The sequence below is a fragment of the Rana temporaria genome, chromosome 4 (assembly GCF_905171775.1).
Source record: "Rana temporaria chromosome 4, aRanTem1.1, whole genome shotgun sequence".
Classification (NCBI taxonomy): domain Eukaryota; kingdom Metazoa; phylum Chordata; class Amphibia; order Anura; family Ranidae; genus Rana; species Rana temporaria.
In genome coordinates, this window is record NC_053492.1 from 350582457 (window position 1) to 350605351 (window position 22895).

Sequence of the window (22895 nt, forward strand, 5' to 3'; positions counted from 1 at the left end):
ACGGTATGTACTGCATTGATTTTACAAAAAACACCCGATTGTGCTTCCCACAATTAGCCTCAATATAATGTTAAAAATTTGTTTTTCGGGTGAACCCCCGCTTTTTTGCCTACTTTTGTTTTGTTGACAAATATTGTCATTTCTGTGGGCAATAAGCGCTCTGGCATTTGATAGACAAATGTCACTTTAACTGCAGGGCTGTTCTTCTTCAGTTAGGATATGTGTTCACTGACAAAATTTCACTGTGGGTCCTCCCGCTTCCTGATTGGGAATCACAGTGATTGAAGCCAACAGCTGAAGAAGTGGGATGCAGCCATTTTGTGGGTGAGAGTGTGGGGCACAGGTGAAGAGGGAGTCCACAAAGTGTAATGCCCACATGAAGTAAGGAGTTACTTTAATGGTAAAGGTGGCTAGAGTCCACGCTGGCATCTCTGTATTGAAAGGGGCACGATGATCTCGGTATTGAAAGGGGGAACGCTGGCATCTCTGTATTGAAAGGGGGCACAGTCATCTTTTGTGATTTATATAAATTTCACAATTATTTTATCTGGCGCAACACTATTTTATGTTTTTATTGTTTTAGATTGTGAGGTGTGAGCATAGTTAAAGCGGGGGTTCACCCTATATAAAAAAAAAAAAAAAAAAAAATTTCCCTCTAGCATTAAATCCGGCATAGTAGCGCGAGCTACACTATGCCGGTCTTAATTTTTTTTCCCCCGTACTCACTGTTATAGCGTACATAGAAGATTCCGGGGAATGGGCGTTCCTATGGACAGGGAAGGTGATTGACGGCCGGCCGTGGCACGTCACGCTTCTCCGGAAATAGCCGAAATAGGCTTGGCTCTTCACGGCGCCTGCGCATAGCCTGTGCGCAGGCGCCGTGAAGAGCCGAGACCTACTCCGGCTGTCTTCGGGGAGCGTGACGTGCCAGAGCCGGCCGTCAATCACCCTCCCTCTTGCTAGGAACGCCCATTCCCCGCGGCAGACGGAATCGTCTATGTACGATATAACCGTGAGTACGGGGATAAAAAAATTAAGACCGGCATAGTGTAGCTCGCGCTACTATGCCGGATTTTATGCTGCATTGTTGTTAAGGAGGGTGAACCACCGCTTTAAGTGTATGCTGCCAGATTTGTGCACTTTATCTGATTTTTTCACTTTATATTAATATTTATATGTTTTTTTGATACACTGGTCATATATTTATAACACTGATCACATTTTTGCGCTGATAGTTTTTGGATTCACATTCGGATTTAGGTGACGTCTGGAGCTGAGCGGCTGCAAGCAGCAGTGGAGTGAAGAGAAAGAGAAGGTATCACTCTTCTAGCTCTTCTATCTGTTCATCGGTACTCATGTGTGTGCTGACGTGTTATTGTGTCTGCTTTAACCCACAAATAAGCAAAAATTATGAAAAAGTATGAAACAGACTTCGTTAGAACGTTTCCTTGGGAAGAAAAAAAAGCCCAGTGAACACACAGAAGAAGAGCCTTCAACATTAAAGAAACATGCAACTTTTAACAGACAATACCATGAGTCCTATTTGAAATATGGATTTAATCGGGACAGGTGATTCCCACGCACCAAAACCACTCTGCATAGTTTGCGGCGAGAGGCTCTCTAATGAGGCAATGAAACCTTCAAAACTGCTTCGCCACTTGACCGCCAAGCACCCTGGCATAAAAGACAAGCCCCTGGAGTATTTTGAAAGAAAAAAACGGGAGCACGAAGCACAGAAGAAATTTATGAGGGCCACCACATCAATAAAGAAGAATGCACTGAGAGCATCATATTTGGTGGCTAACCGCATTGCTAAGGCAAAAAAGCCATTTACTATCAGTGAAGAATTGATCTTGCCCTCCATGAAAGACATTTGCCGTGAACTTCTAGGAGAGGCTGCTGTGGAAAAGGTAGCACATGGGCCTTTGTCAGCTAGCACTGTGACTAGGCGCATTGAGGAAATAGCCAAAGACATTGAGGCACAATTGTTGGAGAGGATTAATACATCACCATGGTATGCACTCCAGGTTGACGAATCTACAGATATCGACAACAAGGCACTACTACTTGTTTATGTGCGATATCTATATCAGAACGATGTGCATGAGGATTTGTTATGTGCACTATCTTTGCCAACCAACACCACAGGAGCAGAACTGTTCAAGTCACTGGATGGTTATATATCAGGAAAACTGAAATGGTCCTTTTGTGTCAGCATATGCACAGACGGAGCTGCTGCCAAGACCGGACGACTGTCTGGTTTAACTGCTCGGATTAAGGCGGTTGCACCTGAGAGTGAATCTACGCATTGTATCATTCACAGGGAAATGCTGGCAAGCCGAAAAATGTCGCCGGAATTTAACAGCGTATTGATGGATGTCGTTAAAGTTATTAACCACATCAAAGCACACGCACTTAACTTGCGCCTGTTTGAGCAGCTTTGTGAGGAGATGGACGCAGAGTACAGATACCTTCTCTTATACACAGAAATAAGATGGTTATCCAAAGGGAAATCGCTAACCAGAGTATTTGAATTACGAGAGCCATTGCAAAGATTTCTCTCAGAAAATAAGTCACCGCTGGCAGCACATTTCAGTGACAAGGTATGGGTCGCAAAACTGGCTTACCTGTGTGACATATTCAGCCTGCTCAATGAACTCAATCTGGGCCTTCAGGGGAAAATGACAACTGTTTTCAAGTTGTCAGACAAAGTAGCTGCATTTAAAGCCAAACTGGAGTTGTGGGGACGACGCGTGAACAGAGGCATTTTGGACATGTTTCAGACATTAGCGGGGATTTTAGGCGAGACTGAGCTTGAACATTCATTCTGCCAGTTGGTGCACGATCACCTGTCTTTGCTTTTAAACGAGTTTGAGCGCTACTTCCCAACCACAAAAAGACCCACGAACTGGTAAGGAATGGATCCGCGACCCATTTGCCAACAAATCAGGCGAATCTAGCATGTCTATGCAAGAAGAAGAACAACTGATGGAGATTGCAAATGACGGTGGCCTTAAACCTACGTTCGAGACAACAACTCTGCCGGTGTTCTGGATTAAAGTCAAGGCGGAATACCCTGAGATTGCCACCACAGCACTCAAATCCCTATTGCCATTTCCGACAACCTATCTGTGTGAAGCGGGGTTTTCTGCAGTGACAGCAACCAAAACAAAACAACGGAATAAACTGGACATAAGCAACACAATTCGGGTGTCATTGTCTCCTATTACCCCCAGATGGAACCGTCTCGTTGCAAAGAAACAAGCTCAGGGTTCTCATTGATTTGGCATTCTAGTGAGTTAAATAAAATAAATCACTTTATATTCATTTTTGGTGTAGCTGTATTTTATTTTGAAGGAATGTTTAAATACAATTGAATTAAAATGATTAAATCAAAACAAGCGGGCCACGGAAAAATTATCAAACGTTTACCGGTCTGCGGCGATAAAAAGGTTGGGGAGCACTGCTCTAGGGTGTTAGAATACAAAATATATATAATGTTTGGGGGCTTTAATTAGAGGGAAGGAAATGGCAGTGAAAACACTGGGGAAGCTCAATTGCGACCGGGTGCCCCGGATTTTGTCGAACCCCGATATAAAGTATATGTTGTACTGGTGATAATATAATCCTTTATTTAAAGGCCAAGTTTAAAAAAAAAAAACCTCTTGGTTTTACAGCCAGTCTATGGGTCTGGAACAGCCAATGGCTTGATATCACATTGTGGGCTGAAAACAAGTCGCCAAGCCCACTGTTTCCAAATGCCCACAGAAAATAATCGAGTAGAAATCATGAATTCTACTGCATGACTTGACTTACAGATGAGAAAAAAATATATACATAAAATGGCTAACGTGAGAAATGAGATGGGGAGATTAAATCACTAATCTTGCGCAGTGATGACAAGTAGGGATGTCGTTCATATATCACTATTCACTCAAAATACATATGCAAAGGAAAACAGCAGCAGGGCGCCAGGATATAACCAAATAAAAATATGATTATAACTTGGTGCCCTGCTGTTTCTTTCCTTTGCATGTCCTTAAGGGATCCATCCTAGATCTTCCAGGAGCTGCGGGAGTCTTATATCAACCGTCTTTCTGATTTTCCCTAGTCATCGAACAAACATTTTTAAACCTTTTCCCTTTGTTTTTGTGACTTTGAGCCCTGACAGTGTTTGTATGCTTACAAGCCTTTGCTTTTGTTACTCAAAATAGACAGATCTGTTTCAGGTTAAGTCTTTTGAAGGGTAGCATTTGGCCAAATTAAAAAGACTATGCACAATAGAATTTCAAAATGTATGTTACCAGTCAAACAGTTGAACTCAAGCCAAAGACAATTTATGGACATTTGCACTGTAGAAATAAATTACCACCAATGAATCATGCGTCATTTTTGTATGATGCTGTATTTGAGAACATTTTTACTTTGAATTTACCCCCAACAGTACAGTAGGTGATGAATGTCTGACGCTGGGACTTACAGTCCTGGCTGGAGTACACAGACCACAGCAGGTCAGCACCTCTTCCATTCAGAAAATGTCTTGCATTCTTTTCACAGAATACAAGGCGTTCTGTAATTGGAAGAGGGGAGATTGTGCATTCATCTGCACATCTTACATTCGCAAAATAAAATACTGCAATAGAAAGTGAACTACCCGAAACTACCTGGCTTGTTTGAACAGTTGTTTTAGAAGCATTTGCCATACCTTAACATACTTTTACTATGCAAGAACTTTAAGAGATTGAGAATGCGATTACTTTTGTTGGAATACATTCAAAGAAAGTCTTCCACAGTAGTTTATTGCTGTCTACTGGTTGTTAGGGGAGTTTACGTTAAAGGACCATATGGGCAATTTCTATAAATGACAGGGTAGTAACATTAGTATAGAAGCAATTATCTACTTAGAAATGCTCATTTATGACTGGTTCTCTTTTATATAGGAGAGAAAATGATCTGCCATATTGCCTACTAGACTGCAGGCGGACAAAAATACCAGGAACCTGGAAGTGCCTGCAAGTACTTTCATATAGCCGACAGAGCACCCCATAAGCCTTGAATCCTGGGGACTTCTTCTATATAAATGCACAGGCACGCCTCCTCCAATATCTTACTAATGGTCAGTGAGGCTACTAATCGGAGAAAGAGCTAAAATAGTGAATTGCAAGAGGTGAGCCAGAGCTTTTTAAAAAAAACAGTGTGCCCAGACTTTGGAGGTCCTGAGCACCCTGGATTCTAGGTACAGATGGCTTCTATTTATGTCTGTCTGCAGTGTAGTATTAAGAAATTGTACATAGGTTAATGTGAAATGCTAGGTAAAAATAGAGACAAGAGGGGTTAGTTACAAAAGGCAAATCCACTTTGCACTACAAGTGCACTTGAAAGTGCACTTTCGAGTGTAGTTACTGTAGATCTGAGGGGGACATGCAAGGAGAATAAAAGAATAAGATTTTTCTACTCACCGTAAAATCCTTTTCTCTGAAGTCCATGGACAGACACAGCTTCCTTATACTCTTGACTGTATGGTTATGTTCCATCTATTAGGAGAGGACTAGGCAGACATGTTAATGGTTAAAACATGTAAACTTTAGCAAAGCTGAAACAGCCCCACCAGGGGGCGGTCCTCTGGTCATAGCCCCTCAGACTGCCCTGAGCAGCTCAGTTCGTCAAAAAGCAGTACAAAAAAAGAAAGAAAAAAAAAGAAGGAGGGGTGGGTGCTGTGTCCGTCCATGGACTTCAGAAAAAAGGATTTTACGGTGAGTACAAAAATCCTATTTTCTCTTATGTCCATGGACAGACACAGCTTCCTTATATGTATAGATCGATGGCGCAAAAACCAGGAGAGCACAGTCAACAATAAAAAAGTACATACATCATATGGTCCATGTCAATAAAAATTGAAAAATAAATGAATAAAATAAGTCAAATGGATCAATAATCCAATTTAAAGTCCAATAGCACAATAGTGGCAGCAAAATCCGGAGTTAGAAGCAGACTCTGAAAGATATGTATAAAAAAGAGAGAAAATGCGCCAACCTAAGTGCAGTAAGTAGGTATTTAATTAAAGCAATTTGCACAGTAAAAGAGGCTACTCACAAAACCAGTATAAGTACAGGCATGTTATGGAGGAGACGGCTGGTCCGATGTCACAACTCGTAGTCAGCAATGCAACAGGCTGGTCTCTTATCCTAGTCCCCCGGGTGATGTAAATAAAGGTCCTAGATGTTTGGTAGCCTTAGGGGAACCCCACAGAGAACGGGAGCCGTAGATGCTGCACCAGAAGCGGCGTGCGTTCCAGCGTGGAACGCAGCGTATCGTCGTATAACCGGAAGTGACGTAGGGGCTTCGGACAGCCAATGGGTCATCCCATTGGCTGTCCGAAGCCCCTACGTCACTTCCGGTTATACGACGATACGCTGCGTTCCACGCTGGAACGCACGCCGCTTCTGGTGCAGCATCTACGGCTCCCGTTCTCTGTGGGGTTCCCCTAAGGCTACCAAACATCTAGGACCTTTATTTACATCACCCGGGGGACTAGGATAAGAGACCAGCCTGTTGCATTGCTGACTACGAGTTGTGACATCGGACCAGCCGTCTCCTCCATAACATGCCTGTACTTATACTGGTTTTGTGAGTAGCCTCTTTTACTGTGCAAATTGCTTTAATTAAATACCTACTTACTGCACTTAGGTTGGCGCATTTTCTCTCTTTTTTATACAGCTTCCTTATACTCTTGACTGTAGGGACATTCCCAAGCAGTGTCAGAAACGAGGGGTGGAAACAGCAATCAAAAATCAAACTTCACCCCAACATACTAGAGCTCCTCAACAGAGGAGATGCAACCTTAAACTGCCGCCTGCAAAACTTTGCGGCCAAAGCAGGCATTCAAAGATGCACTAACATCAACCTTGTAAAACATTGTCAAAGTGTGAACGGACGACCAGGTCGCCGCCTTACACACCTGTGAGACAGGCGCTTGATGTCGGAAAGCCCAGGAAGCACCAATTGCCCTGGTCGAATGTGCCGTGACAGGAAAAAGGAGGCGCACACCCATTCAGGGCGCAAGCCTGAATCACGATCTGTCTGATCCACTGAGAAATGGTGGCCGACGAGACCGCCAAGCCTTTCTTTGGGCCAGACACCGAAACAAACAGTGAGTCTGACCTCCGAAACGGAGCCATAGCAGACAGATACACCCGCAGAGAACGTACCATGTCTAAGGAATGTAACGCAGCCTCCTTGGGATGTGATGGCCGAGGACACAAGGAAAGAAGTACAATGTCCTCATTAAGATGAAAGGCCGAAACCACCTTTAGAAGAAAAGAAGGCTGTGGGCGTAGCACCGCTTTATCTCTTTGGAGAACCAAGAAGGGGGACTTACAAGACAAAGCCACCAACTCAGAGGCCCGTCTGACAGACGTAATGGCCACTAGATAGGCAACTTTATGAGAGAGCGTTGAGGAATTTCTCTGATGTTCTCAAAAGGAGGTTTCTGAAGCACCGAGAGCACTAGGTTCAAATCCCACAGAGGTAGTGGTGGTCGAACCGGAGGAGCGACATGTCGAGCCCCTTGAACAAACTTACTCACCAGTGAGTGGGACGCCAAGGGTCGTTAAAGGAAAAACAGCCAAAGCTGAAATCTGCCCCTTAATGGTGCCTAAGGCAAGCTTCTGATCTACACCCCGCTGTGAAAACAGCAGGATCCTAGAAACAGAATATGTGCGTGGATGCCACCCCAGCTCTTCACACAGAGATGTAGGCCTTTCACGTGCAATGGGAAATCTTCAGAGAAGATGACTTCCGTGCCCTCAGCATTATGGAAATAACCGAATCCGACAGGCCTCGGTCTCTCAGCACTTGGCTTTCAACAGCCATGCCGTTAAAGCCAGCGACTGTAAAGCAGGATGAAGAATGGGAACCTTGCGAGAGAAGGTCCTCCCGCATTGGCAGTCGCCAAGGAGCATCCGCCACCAGGCGTATTAGGTCGGCATACCAAGGACGCCAAGGCCAATATGGGGCAAATAGGATCATTGGGATCCCCTCTGATTCCGCTCTGTGGAGCAGACGAGGAAGCAGTTTCAGTGGGGGAAATGCATACATCAGTCGATACTGTCCCAAGGGGCCACCAACGCGTCTGTTGCGTCCGCCCAAGGATCTTTTGACCTGGCCACGAACCTCAACACCTTTCGATTGAGTCGAGAAGCCAGGAGATTCACGTCTGGCTTGCCCCATTTTAGGCAAAGGAGGCGGAACACATCCGGGTGTATTGACCATTCCTTGGTCCAGCGTCTGGCGACTTAGGTAGTCCGCTTGCCAGTTTTCTACACCCGGAATGTACACAGCCGATAGAGAAAGCACGGTCCGTTCTGCCCACCTCAGGATGTGAGCGACCTCCAATGCTGCAGCCGAGCTTCTTGTTCCTCCCTGATGGTTGACATACGCCACCGCCGTGGCGTTGTCCAACTGGATCCTGACTGGACGCCCCTGTAGGCCCTGCGACCACGTGGAGAGGCACAGCCTGATCGCTCGGAGTTCCAGAATATTGATCGGCAGGCAAGATTCTTCCTGTGTCCAGCGACCCTGTGTCGACTGAACACCCCAGACTCCCCCCCTCAACCGGTCAGGCTGGTGTCCGTTGTGATCATCGTCCAGTGAAAGGGAAGGAACGACTTCCCGGCCTGAAGAGCTGGAGATCTCAGCCACCAGACCAGGGAAGTCCTGACTAGTGGACTCACCCGGATTTGACAATCCAGGGACAACGGAGACTTGTCCCATTTGGACAGAATCTCCTTCTGCAAGACTTGTGTGGAATTGAGCAAACGGTACTGGCAACAATTGATTCCAGGACTGCTGACCGAGTGTCCACAGGGACCGCAGGTGCAGAGGTACCGGTTGTCACAACTGGAATGACAGTGGAAGAAGCGCCATGCTGACCCGCTCACCTGACAGCCCTCAGGGACTAATGTCAAGGTACAAGTGCACAAAAAAGAGCAAGACCCACCCTCCTTGCTGTACTGGCCAAAAGGGGCATCCCAGGGGATACTGCACAGTGCTGCGGTCCGCACTCCTTCACACTGTGTGTGTGTCTAAGTGTTTCTGAGGTAAAGCTGCACTGTTCGCGACATTCAGAAAGTACCCCCAGCACTCTAGTCCAAAACCTGTATAAAACCACAGCAAGATGACCGCCTCAGGAAAAAGAGCGCAAGCTTCTAGAAAATGGCCACCCGCTGTAACTGCCTGCGTCACAAGAAAATGACCGCCAGCCGCAATTCAATAGCAGCAGCGCGGCCACATAAAAATGGTGCAGTTTTAAAGAAAAACCAGCGCCGAGGATACTGAGGTGTATGAGAAGGCCAGAAAAAAATAGTGGCCCCCGAGCGGAGGACCCCCCATGGCAGACCACCCACACAGAGCAGGCCCAGAACACCCAATAGCTCCCAGCCAGGATAGGAAAAACAACCCCTCAGGTACATCCCAAGGTCAGTCACAGCATGGTGGAGGAGGAAAGGGACGGGAGAAGAGGAAAGGAAGGACACGAGACCCCTTAATTGACCCCCCCCCTTGGAAAGCCCCGCTGTTCCAACCTGCCAAGACAGGAGGAAAAGTACTTACCTGTCCCTGCGAGGACTGCTGGCACATTCCTGACAGACCCATTTCCGAGCAGTAGCTGCTGGCCATGGCCCACTGTGACACAGACAGCTAGCAGCCTGGTTATATGTGAGCCCCGGAGCAAAAAGCCCACCGGCCACCCCTATTGCAATGGGGTTTGTCGTGGCTGACCCAGCGCGTAGCTAAGGCCTGCTCATGCTCGATGGCCGGACTGGTGGGACTACAAGGATCTGTATTATCCAGCCTGTCACCCAGCCAGCAGTTGATAGAAGATCTCAGGATCAATGTTTTTTTATAAAAAATAAAATAAATTTTAATCTTTAAAACTAAAAAGTTCCTCAGGACGATGGGCCCATAAGGGAGCCGGGTCCTTCTCTACTAGGCAGAAAAAAACTGAGCTGCTCAGGGCAGTGTGAGGGGTTATGACCAGAGGGACCGCCCCCTGGGCGGGGCTGTTTCAGCTTTGCTAAAGTTTACATGTTTTACCCATTAACATGTCTGCCTAGTCCTCTCCTAATAGACAGAACATAACCCTACAGTCAAAAGTATAAGGAAGCTGTGTCCGTCCATGGACATAAGAGAAACATCGTTTTTGCTTGCACGATTGGATGATAAAATCAGCATAGCTTCCCTTAATTTCAGAGCTTCCCCTCGGATCTATAGCGACTGCACTGGCAGAGCATTTGTAGTGCAGAGTGGATTTGCCTTTAGTAAATCAACCCCAAGGTGTGCCAGACTAAGTGCAGCATATGTTAAACCATTTATTTACAAGTAAATAAGCCAAATGGCTACTCACATAGTAAAAGTGATAATCAGGCATGTATGAGTAGTAAATAGCATGTGGTCCTTAGTCACTGGACCCCATACTATTTACTAGTTGCCCGATTATCACTTTTACTATGTAAGTAGCCATTTGGCTTATTTACTTTTAAATAAATGGTTTAACATATGCTGCACTTAGTCTAGCGCACCTCGTCTCTCTTTTACCTGTCTTCCCAGAGTTTGCTTCAACTTCCAAGGGATCTGCCGCTTGTGCAATGAACTGGCCCCTTTCATTTTATTGCTTGGACTTTTTCTACAATCATATTGCACTTATTGTTACTATTACGGATATATTGCTTGGTTGGTCTTTGCACCACCTTTTCCTTTTCTAATGTGAAATAATTATGTTGTGTGCTTCATGACCTAATCTATAACTGTCTGTTTTCTAACACATATGCACACCACCCAACTTTCTGAGATTAAAAAAGGTACACTTTTCAGCACAAAATATATATGCAAAGGACACTCCCCTGCCACCCCCCAGTTATAGTAGTAAGAAGAGCCGCCAAAACTGTAATCCTTGAAGTGTCTTTTATTGGTACATCAGAGCAGGGCCGATCCGCCCTATAGGCTCATTATGCAAGGCGCTTAGGGTCCCGCAAAGCTGCGAAGGGCCCCCCAAATTACTAGAGGCCCCGACTGGTGAGAAGTCATTTTCGCCCCCTCACCCCGCTTCTCAACACGCTGGCTGCATGGGAGAAGAGGTAAGAAGTCAGCACCCCCTGCTTCTCAATTTAATGTAAGATGTAATTTCCGACAGCAGAACACCCCCTCCCCCCTCTTCTCAACTTTCTTTAATGTGACATGTCACTGTCGTCAGCGCCCCCCGCTTCTCATTTTTAATGTGCCATGTCATTTTGCTTAGGGCCCCAGGGAGGTCAGGATCGGCACTGCATCAGAGTGTTAATAAAACAATGCCGACGCGTTTCGGCAATAGCCTTAGTCGTAGCTAGTTTGAAACAGAAATATATATATACACACACACACACACACACTTACATAAGCAAACTCCACCTCTACATAGTTGGCCTATCAGTTTAGTGTCACAGAAAATTAACATATTTAATTGATACCACCAATTATTCAAGTGGTTGGTGACTACACCTGTTTTTAGCCAGCAAGAGAAGAGGAAAGAAAGGCAATATAAAAAGTTATTTTGATGAGCCTAAAAAAGAAGTGTATAGAAAAAATGCTACATGAGATGTTAGGACCTTATTATTCCAAGGGACAAATGTATTCCTTAGAGCAGGGGTCTCCAAACTGTGGCCCGAGGGCCCTTGGGCACAATTCCTCCCACTGACAACAACAATGGGGCCCCATTTCTTCCACTGATACTTATAATGGGATACTATTCCTCCTACTAAGAGCTACACTACTCCTCCTATTGACCACCAACCCTGAGGCCATCTTTATTCTTACTGATGCCGGGACCCGGACATTTCTATCCCCGCTAGCCACAATCCGGCCCTCCTAAAGTCTGAAGCACAATAAACTTGCCCTTTGTTTGAAAACTTTGGAGACCCCTGCCTTAGAGGAAGGTGAAAGTACAGACTAATGTTCAAGTAAAATACTTTGTGGAAGTAACACAATATAAGGTCAAGATGGCAGGATCAAAAAAAAAAAGTTATGCAGATTATGAAGAATTAAAATGCAAAAATATGATTGGCTAAACTCTTTTTCTTTATACTGGTATTTCAAAATAGTTGGAAGAAAGATTAATGCACTTTTGGTAGTTAACCCCCCTGGCGGTATTCCCGAGCATGACTCGGGGTGGATTTTTTGTGCTAAAATCTGTATCCCCGAGTCACGCTCGGGGTAGCTATGCAGAGCCTGCAGCGCGCGCTGGCTTATCTTGTTCCTGGATCCAGCGATGTCACCGCGCTGTGTGAGCGAGCGGGTCCTCGCTCGATTCACACAGTGTCCTCCTGTGCGGTCGATCTCCGTTCCCTGCGACGTTACGACGCACGGGAGCGGAGATCGGCGCTAAATTAAAAAAAGTAAACAAACAATATACATACAGTATACTGTAATCTTATAGGTTACAGTACTGTATGTAAAAAATACACACCCCCCCTTGTCCCTAGTGGTCTGCCCAGTGCCCTACATGTTCTTTTATATAATAAAAACGGTTCTTCTGCCTGCAAACTGTAGATTGTCCATAGCAACCAAAAGTGTCCCTTTATGTCAAAAATGTTTTTAGACCAGCTAGAAAACAGTGATAATAAATTATAATCACTTGCAGAATTAAGAAATAGTGATTTGTGGGGAAATTTGTCATACAAAAAAAATTATAATAATGACAGCGCCAATTCTGCAACTGAGCAAATTTCAGTGATTTTGAGTTGATTACATTATTGAATAATTTTTATAAGAATTATATTATTATTTGTTATAATTATTTATAATTATTTATTATATTATAATTTTGTTTTTAAAAAAATGTCATACCCGGGATGCCTATTAGACTCTTGTTTGGTCAGATTTAAGTGAGTTATTCCTAAGAATTACAGGCCTACAGTATGAAACGCCAAATTTCCTTGCAAATAATGGTACCGCTTTCAGCACCTTTTTTCTAAAATAATCATACCGCCAGGGAGGTTAAAGAGTACATTTTTTTATACAACAGACCAAAAGGAAGGATAACTGAACAGGAACGATGGAAAGAGCAGGATTTGGTTTCAAAAGAGAATCAGTCCCTCCAAAAAAAAAAAAAAGCAAAGATAGGAGATATGCAGAGGGTCCCTTCTTACTAGGGGCCCCTGGAAATAAATAGTAGAACCCTATTCATCAAGCTGCCGGTCTGATTAAAACCTTTTTAGGACATGAAAATAAACAGGTGTCATTTATCCATTTAATATATTTCAGTCGGTATGGCCTATATTTGATGTAGCATCACAGAGTAATGTAGCTGTAGAAAATGATAATCTGTTGCAAAAATGAAATCCCTTGTTGCAAATTTGTGTGGCCAATACAGTGCTTAAAATAAAAATTAAAGTAGAAATGAAGATTAGTTGGCTAAATCTGGTCATTTTATTTCATATTACAGATTTAGCAGGTCAAATGAGACAAAAGCTCAATGGTGACCTCTTGTGTTCTTTCTATTATTTCAAAAAATATTAGCAACGATGGCTACACATGCAGATCTTGAAAGATTTATCACACTTCGGGATTACAATGGAGAATGTAAAGCATGTGTACGGTTACTTAAATAGGTTTGAGGTCATAAAATGCAGGTAGTGTGTCGAATTCAGCTTTAGCCATTACTTAATTACTGACACTTAAATCATGTGTTACATATTTTAATTACTCTCTTCGCCTAACATGTGACTTGGCCTGATCAAATTAAGATCAAATGACTTGTATTCATAGCCGATATCTGCCACCATGGGTGGTTGTCGTACATCACAAAGCAATTGCTCGTCAAAACATTTGCAGACATTTACATGCAAATGCATTCCTATATCCCACAAGTATGCTATGTATCCTGATCTGCAGCTTATATGCACATTTATTTTTATGTTCAAGAATGCACAGGCGGGAATAAGTACCCCTTTTTTCTGGACTGCCCTAGTCGCTGTGCAAAGGTGCACCCTCTTTTTAGGTTCACAGCCTCTAAAATCTCTTGTATATTTAAGCCAGGAATTCAGCAGCCCCCATAGCAGCAACACCTACAAATCCACTGAACCTTTTGCTGTATGAAGATTTTCTGTCACTAGATAACAACACTGAATTCCTCTATCCTGTTACAGACAGGTTTTGTGCTTCAAATCTCCCTCTTTCCCTTAAAGTGATACTAAGGGTTCCGCTTTAAAAAAAATGTTAAACTTACATGATCTGTTCAATGGTTTCGAGCACAGATCCCTGAATCTCCTCTTCTGGGGCGCTCCTGGCTCTTCCTTGCTTGCTCCCGACCCACATGTGTGCATCTATAAGACACAATTGGTGCGGCACGGTCCCCGCCGCCTACACCCTCCTCACTGCCTGTGAGTGACAGCAGTGGGAGACAATGGCTCCCTCTGCTGTGTCTCAGCCAGTGAGGAGGGAGAGTCTCGGGAGAGCCACTGCTCTCGTGCACATCGCTGGATAAGGCTCGGGTAAGTATTGGGGTTTTGAGGGGGGAGCTGCACACTGAAGGTTTTTTACCGTCATGCATAGAATGCATGAAAGGTAAAAAAACAAAACAAAAAAAAAAAAACACATCAGCCATTACAACCATTTTAGGCATCCCTTTAGGAACGCTTCAGGGTGTTTTATTAAAATGTTTGCATCTTAACCAAACACAAAGACTTTGCCTGACCTTTGGTTTCCAATGCTCTGCATCAGCCTCTGAACAAATCAGACCCTGTCTCAGGACACAGTTCTACATTCTGCTCCTCAGTCGCTGGCTTTCATGGTATGACTGTTGCAACCTAGGTGTTGAGAGAGAGGTCTCTCAGAGGCAGTGGTTACCATCATGCTTTTTGGCTCTTAATTTTTCTTTCCAAAAGGAATACCATCATACTTCGTAAGCCTCCTTCTGACAATAAAAGGGCCACAAAACTGACTCTGTTGGTGATGTGGTCAGAGAATCATGGGGGAACTAACATTCAGACAAATCAATTTAATCAGCAACTCTTTCTAAGCTATGCCTGACATCTATCTCCTGAGAATGTCTGCAACATCCAAGATTGTGTGACCCAGCCCCTTTCATCAGAAAAATGATTATGCTATTAATTTAACGTACAGTATTTTTCATCTCGGGTCGACACTAAAGTGATAGTAAAGACTTGATTTCGTTTTTGTTTAAAAAAATAAATAAAATTGTTTAAGTATAACAAAAGTTAAACTTGCCTGCTTTGTGTAATGGTTTTGCACAGAACACCCTCGATCCTATTCTTCTCAGGTCCCCCGTCAGCGCTCCTGGCCCCTCCGTCCTGCTGAGGGCCCCCACAGCAAGCAGCTTGCTATGGGGCACTCGAGCCAAGATGCTGCTCTGTGTGTTCATTCAAACATGGAGCCTCGGCACCACCCCCCCTCTCTCCTCATTGGCTTACTGCCTTTGATGGACAGCAGTAGGAGTCAATGGAACTCACTGCTGTCTTAGCCAATGATGAGGGTTAGCCCCTGGACAGCTAAGGCTCTGGTGAAACATCACTGGATCGAGATGGGGCTCAGGTAAGTATGGGGGGGCTAAGGGGAGCTGCTGCACACAGGTTTTTTATCTTCATGTATAGAATGCATTAAGATTTAAAAAAAAACTACTGCCTTTAGAACCACTTAAACCTCTTAAGGACCGCCTCCTGTATATTTACGTCGGCAGAGTGGCACGGACAGGCATAGGTACATACAGGTACGTCCCCTTTAAGATGCCGCCAGTAGGGCGCTCACGACCCTGCCGCTTTCTCCGTGAGCCCGACCATGGGTCCCTCGGACTCGATCGCTGCTGGGACACCTGCGATCGTTTCACAGAGAGATAGAGCGGGGAGATGCTTGAGGCTTTACCTAGTGACAATGACACTAATCTCCGCTCTGTGTAGCCATGATGTATGACAACCCCCCTACAGTAAGAAGCACTCCCTAGGAAACACTTAACCCCTACAGCACCACCTACTGGTTAACCCCTTCACTGCCAGTGTCATTTTCACATTAATCAGTGCTATATTTTTATAGCACTGATAGCTGTAAAAATGACAATGGTCCCATAAATGTGTCAAAAGTGTCCGATGTGTCCGCCATAATGTCGCAGTCACGATAAAAAAAAAAAAATCGCTGATCGCTGCCATTACTAGTTTAAAAAAAAAATTATTAATAAAAATGCCATAAAACTACCTCCTATTTTGTAGATGCTATAACTTTTGTGCAAACCAATTAATGAACGCTTATTGCGATTTTTTTTACCAACATTATGTAGAAGAAAACGTATCAGCCTAAACTGAGGGAAAAAAAAAAATTAAATATTTTGGGGGATATTTATTATAGCAAAAAGTAAAAAATATAGATTTTTTTTTAAAAATTGTCGCTCTATTTTTGTTTATAGCGCAAAAAATAAAAACCGCAGAGGTGATCAAATACCACCAAAAGAAAGCTCTATTTGTGGAGGGGGAAAAGGATGTCGATTTTGTTTGGGAGCCACATCGCACGACGTGCAATTGTCAGTTAAAGCGACGCAGTGCCGAATCGTAAAAAGGGGCCTGGTCCTTTAGCAACAAAATGGTCCAGGGCTGAAGTGGTTAAATACTTTCAGTTAAGCTGCCCAAAATAATGCATATACAAGGAAAAAAATATTAATTTTTATTAACTTAACACTCTAAAAGAATGAAGGCATGTAAATTACATGCTGGAATTCAGCCGCAAATTGCAAAACCTATCAATGCATGTCTTCAAGATTACAGCTGGTGCTACAGACAAGCCTTAGTATAGATCCTCTTGTGCTTTGAATTAATTGAACATGGCAAAAGTGGAAAGAAATGTTCTGGCTCTTTACATTCTTTTTTTCTGAATGTACAGAAATGTCAATATCTTATTAGTAGAGTATTTTATAGAGCTTTAAAGAGGGGTAACTTTTTGTCAGCCAGAAAAACACTTTTGCATTTGGTGAAATTTACAAAGAACATGCTTGACAACATGCTCGCGTACCCTATATATACACACCATACACTCATACTTAGTGTATGATATATATAAAAGCAAAAATGTGTGTACAACATAGCGTAAGACAAACTGAAATGCTCAGGGTTACTGAGCTGGATAGAAAAACTCTACTGTCTCAGGATACTAAGCTAAACGGATCATGTATTGAGGTGCTGGGTCCCAGCCACTAAATGGGACTGTGCTTCTTTTGATTTGCATAGTGTTCAAACTTCCTAGAGGGGGAAGCTATTGTTTCATTCAAGATATACCTTATATTTTGTTTATAAACATTTTTATTCATTTTTTTTACTAGTAATGGCGGCGATCAGCGATTTTTATCATGACTGCAACATTATGGTGGACACATCGGACACTTTTGACGCCATTTTGGGACCAGTGTCATTAACACAGCGATCGGTGCTATAAAAATGCACTGATTACTGTAAAAATTACACTGGCGGTGAAGGGGTTAACCAGTAGGGGGCGCTGAAGGGGTTAAGTGTGTCCTACTGATGTGTTCTAACGGTGGGGGGAGGGGGCTACGTGTGACACGACACTGATAACCGCTCCCGATTACAGGGAGCTGTGATCCATGTCCTGTCACTAGGAAGAATGGGGAAATGCTTGTTTACATCAGCGCGCGCCCACAATGCTGCATCTTAAAAAGGAACGTACAGATATGTCCATCTGCCCAGCCGCGCCGACGTATATCATCGTACACTGGTCCTTAAGCCGTTAAACATACTCTATCTATTGGTTCTGTAACCTAACAACTCTATTCCCAGCACATTGTTCCAAAAGACCTGGTCATTGCCTATATAGTCAATGGCAAACTGTATTCTTGCGCTAAAGAATTTATTTATTTTTACATCAAAAGGCTTTTTTTTTTCTGCCACATTTCCAATGCAGATTGATTTGATTAATAAATTCTGATTGTAGATGCATGAATTTTGACACTGTTGCCAGAGTTACCTGAAAACTCCACAATGAAATTCTGGGAGTCTTAGAAAAGTATTTAAAGTGGATGTAAACCCTCACATGTACCCAGTGGAGTGAACAGCCTCAGAGGATACACAGGGATGAAACAAATCTCCCTACATAAGTATTACATGTAGATCTGCAGCTTTATATACTGTTTAAAATGTGCAGGTCCTGTTAGAATTGTATCTTCCTGTTCCAGCAGGGGGAGGGGAGTCTTGCCATACACTGTAAGACAGCTGATTGGAGGAAAGGCACACACTCATAGGCAGAGACTTGCAGAGCTGTGCTGTGAATTGACCAGCTCTTTGCTTATCTATTTATAGCACCCTCCTGCCCTGACACAAAATTTCAGCCTTGTTCTATCATAGTTGACAGGGAACTTGTCAGAAGTTATCATGCTGATGATAACAGAAGAATGGAGCAGGAGATAATCATGGGACTTGGGGCCTTGAAGAGATATAAGTAAACACTAAAGATATATGTACCGAGCTCAAATTTAATCTATCGGGTTTACATCCACTTTAAGCAATCTGATGGGCTCAACTATTTCCAGACATTTGGTGATCTTTTTAAATACCTTGCCAGACTCATAGGCATCTAAAACCTTTTGATCTTGGCATGATGCCAATAGCAAAGAGGACACCAGAATCTAAAGGGCAAATTCTGCCTGCATACTCCCTAATGAGGGCCTAATCATAGGCACCTAATCTGTAGACTGTATTCTAATTTCAAGGATTGGAAATATAGGGCAATACTGTACCTACTTTTTACGCATTACAAATCTAAATTTTGTTGATTTAGATTATTAGAATCAATGTGCTGTGTCAAGTGTTTGTGTCATTTGTTAACCACTTGCCAACCGCCTACCGCAGATGTACTGCGGCAGGTTGGCTCTATTGCAGCTCTATGTAAGTAATTTCGTGCAATAGAAATGGACACAGGGGATGCCAATAACCAGGTTCGGCGAACCCGATGTCCGCTGGCCACCCGCAATCGTTCCTTGAATGGCGATCTGCTTATGTAAACAAGATACATGGCAGTTCTGACAGGGGCGAGAGGGAGATCTTGTGTTGTTGCTAGGCAGGAACACCGATCTCTGTCTTCACCCAGTCAGAGCAACCCTCACACAGTTAGCAAGCCCCCCCTAGGGACACACTTAACCCTTTGATCACCCCTGGTGTTAACCCCTTCCCTGCCGGTGTCATTAGTACAGTAACAGTGCATATTTTTAGCACTGATCACTGTAATAATGTCACTGGCAAAAAAAGGTGTCAAAAATGTCAGGTAGGTGTCCGATATGTCCGTCGCAATCCTGCAAAAAATAGCCGATTGCCGTTATTACTAGTAAAAAAAATAAAAAAATAAAAATGCCATAAAAATATATCTCATAGTTTGTAGACACTATAACTTTTGCGCAAAGCAATAATATACACTTATTGGGATTTTTTTAATTGATGAAGAAATTCGATTTTTTTATTGGATATGTATTCTAGCAAAAATAAAAAATAAAATGTTTTCAATTTTTTCTGTCTTTTTTTTGTTTATAGCACAAAAAAATTGTAGGGGTGATCAAATACCACCAAAAGAAAGCTCTATTTGTGGGAAAAAAGGGCATCAATGTTATTTGGGTACAGCATCGCACGACCATGCAATTGTCAATTAAAATAATGCAGTGCCGTATTGCAAAAAATGGCCTGGTCATTAAGGGATGACAAACCCCTGGAGCTGAAGTGGTTAATATAGATCACCTAATGCAAATTGTGAGAAAAACAATCAGCGCCACAATGCTAATAAATTACTCCTATAATGTTGTGGGAAAAAAAAAAATATACCCCTCTACTGATGAAGGCCAATGAGAGGCTGACATGCGTTTAGAGGGGAGGATTAGAATCTGTGATGTCACACGAAGCACCGTGAATGAGCTGGTGATTTGATACATGCTGTTTGTATTGTTATTTGTTGTAAGTATAACTTTTCAGGGGGGCTTTTTTAATAAATTTAAAAGCAGAGAACACTATGGTACTTGTGTTTTTTGTTTCATGTCCTTAAAGCGGAGGTTCACCCTTAGAGAGCACTTTTTAGCCTTAGATTCCTGCTCGTTTTGTCTAGGGGAATCGGCTATTTGTTTTAAAAAATGAGCAGTACTTACCCGTTTACGAGATGCATCCTCTCCGTCGCTTCCGGGTATGGGCTGCGGGAATGGGCGTTCCTTCTTGATTGACAGTCTTCCGAGAGGCTTTCGACGGTCGCATCCATCGCGTCACGATTTTCCGAAAGAAGCCGAACGTCGGTGCGCAGGCGCAGTATAGAGCCGCACCGACGTTCGGCTTCTTTCGGCTACGAGTGACGCGATGGATGCGACCGTCGGAAGCCTCTCGGAAGACTGTCAATCAAGAAGGAACGCCCGCTCCCGAAGACCCATACCCGGAAGCGACGGAAGAAGATGCATCTCGAAAACGGTAAGTACTGCTCATATTTTAAAACAAATAGCCGATTCCCCTAGACCAAACGAGCAGGAATCTAAGGGGAAATTTTTTTTTTTTAATAAATGGGTGAACTCCCGCTTTAACCCCTGGAAATATAAGTGCAATCGATTATTGAAAAGCGGATGGAGGAAGGTGGTGTTTGGAGACAATTCAAACTTTGATTACCCAGGCCAGGTGCAGTCTGTGGACTGTAAGAATTACTACCAATGGTAAAGTGGACTGATCGTGGTGGACGTAAGGAGTGATCTGTATGAGTTTTATACTCATCCTTGAGGTGAGCAGGCATTTTAGCAGGTGGTGGTGTGCACTGATCATTGGATCCATTTAAATAGGATTTTACACAGCGGTGACAGCTTTGGAAAACTACGTATGAACTGTTTTTTATTTTTCCATAAATTGTTTTATGGAATGTATAATTATTTGTTTATATAAGATTTATAGAAACGCAGCGCTGCACTATTTTCACAAAATAATATAGATCACCGTTATCTGTAGCCAGCATTCAAATCACGATCCAATATCTGCCTGTTCCAATATGTTTAAAAAGGCAACAATTTTTAAGTTGGGTACATACTTTTTTACATGACTGTACATGAAGCCAGGAGAAAAGACTAAGTATGCATTGATGCACATTTGTTTTTAATTTCCAATTTTTCAGTTTTGGAAAACATCCATGTATAATGGGGAGGCTTTAGTTCTGCTCTAAAGAAACATTTCCATCTATGATAAAAGCCTAATCTGACAGATATGGGCTGTTCAGATATCTCTCAACTCTCTGTTTCCATGGGGAGAGTTACAAACACACTGATGGCATCTTCCATTCATAGCTGAGTAAATATCACCTGCTTCCCAATTTGAGTCAAGTTTATACATGGAAAGACTATCAAAACATATGGTCTAAAATGAAAATCTGTCCTTGCTTTGACACACACATATATATATATATATATATATATATATGTATATATATATATATATATATATATATATATATATATATATATATATATATATATATATATATATATATATATATAGCAGTGGCGGCCTGTCCATAGGGGGCACCTCCCCCAGTCAGTGAAAAATATATATATATATATATATATATATATAAAAAATATATTTAAACATGTCCCTTTAAGAAAAAAATAAATCCAAAAAAGGTCCTTATGTGTACTGTGTCGGGGAGTCGGGCAGTATGGGTAGCGCCACGTCTGTGCAATCACGGGATTGCAGACGAGGCGCTACATTGGCAGCCAAAAAATTCCTTTGTGGCGCAGTCTATCGCGCCACTGCTTCTGGCGCGATGGACTGCATTGTTATGGCCGGGCGGGTGCACACACTTTCTGTGCTAGTTCTGACGTCACTGGAAGAACATGAAGTGACGTCGGCACTCTCGAGCTCAGTGCGGCTGTGAAACAGGTAAGCTGAGCTTTGCCTGCCATGCCTTTTCCTCTGCTTTTCATGTACTGTTGTATTGCTATACGAAAGCAGCAGCATCGGCGGCTGGCACAACCCCCCCCCCCCCCCCGGCTGATTCAAAGATTATTTGTTATATTTAACATTCGGCGAAAATAGCGTCCGGCAACCCCCCGCCCCGGCTAATTCAAAGGTTTTTTTTATATTTAAAATTCGGCGGAAATAAATTAATAATTATAAAAAAGTTTTTTTATACTTCATTTGCGACGAAAATAGCAGACGTCAACACCCCACCGCTTAGCCACTTATTAACAACTTTTCTTTTATATGTAAAAATTTATTACAGCACAAATAGTGGCCGTCAACACTACCCCACCAGATTTATGTGTGATTCGAATGATTTTCAACCAATTTAAAATAAAATATACAAAGTAGGGTCTTACCTGATGACATAATCTTTAACCTTGCCATGTCTTTAGCTTGATTGAGAAATTCTTTTGCCTTCTTGTATTCATAGTAATAGAGAGACAAATATCCACACTCAAGCTGAAGTTGCAAAAATAAATCTTGTGCTCCTTTTTCCAAAAGCAAGTTTCCAATTTTCTGAACTGTGAAAAAAAAAAATTGCAATGTTAATGTGCCATTACAGCTTTATACAAAAATGTACCATGCATTGCAATAAAGGGCACACCGCATTTCATAAAATATTATATCACTAAGATATACAGTAAAACCTTGGTTTGAGAGTAACTTGGTTTGAGAGCGTTTTGCAAGACAAGCAAAAATGTTTAATAAATTGTGACTTGATATACAAGTAGCGCCCTGTCACAACTAAGTAGAAAAGTGAAGAGAGGAGCCTCTAAGTGTAGCAATATGGTTACATTTAATGAAGGTACAACATTTAGCAACTTATTGCTACACTTAGAGGCGCCTCTCTTCTCTTTTTATACTCTGTAGCTCCTGCTGAATTTT

The 22895-nt window shown here is 42.8% G+C and overlaps 1 protein-coding gene across 2 annotated transcripts in view; it reads right to left on the minus strand.

The window, feature by feature from the left end:
* The window catches only part of TTC27 (tetratricopeptide repeat domain 27), a 502742-nt gene that overhangs the window by 341597 nt on the left and 138250 nt on the right, over positions 1-22895 (minus strand). For both annotated transcript variants that reach the window (XM_040350814.1, XM_040350813.1), the window contains exon 7: positions 22367-22531. In XM_040350814.1, the coding sequence (XP_040206748.1) occupies positions 22367-22531 (165 nt within the window). The remainder of the gene's footprint in view (positions 1-22366; positions 22532-22895) is intronic.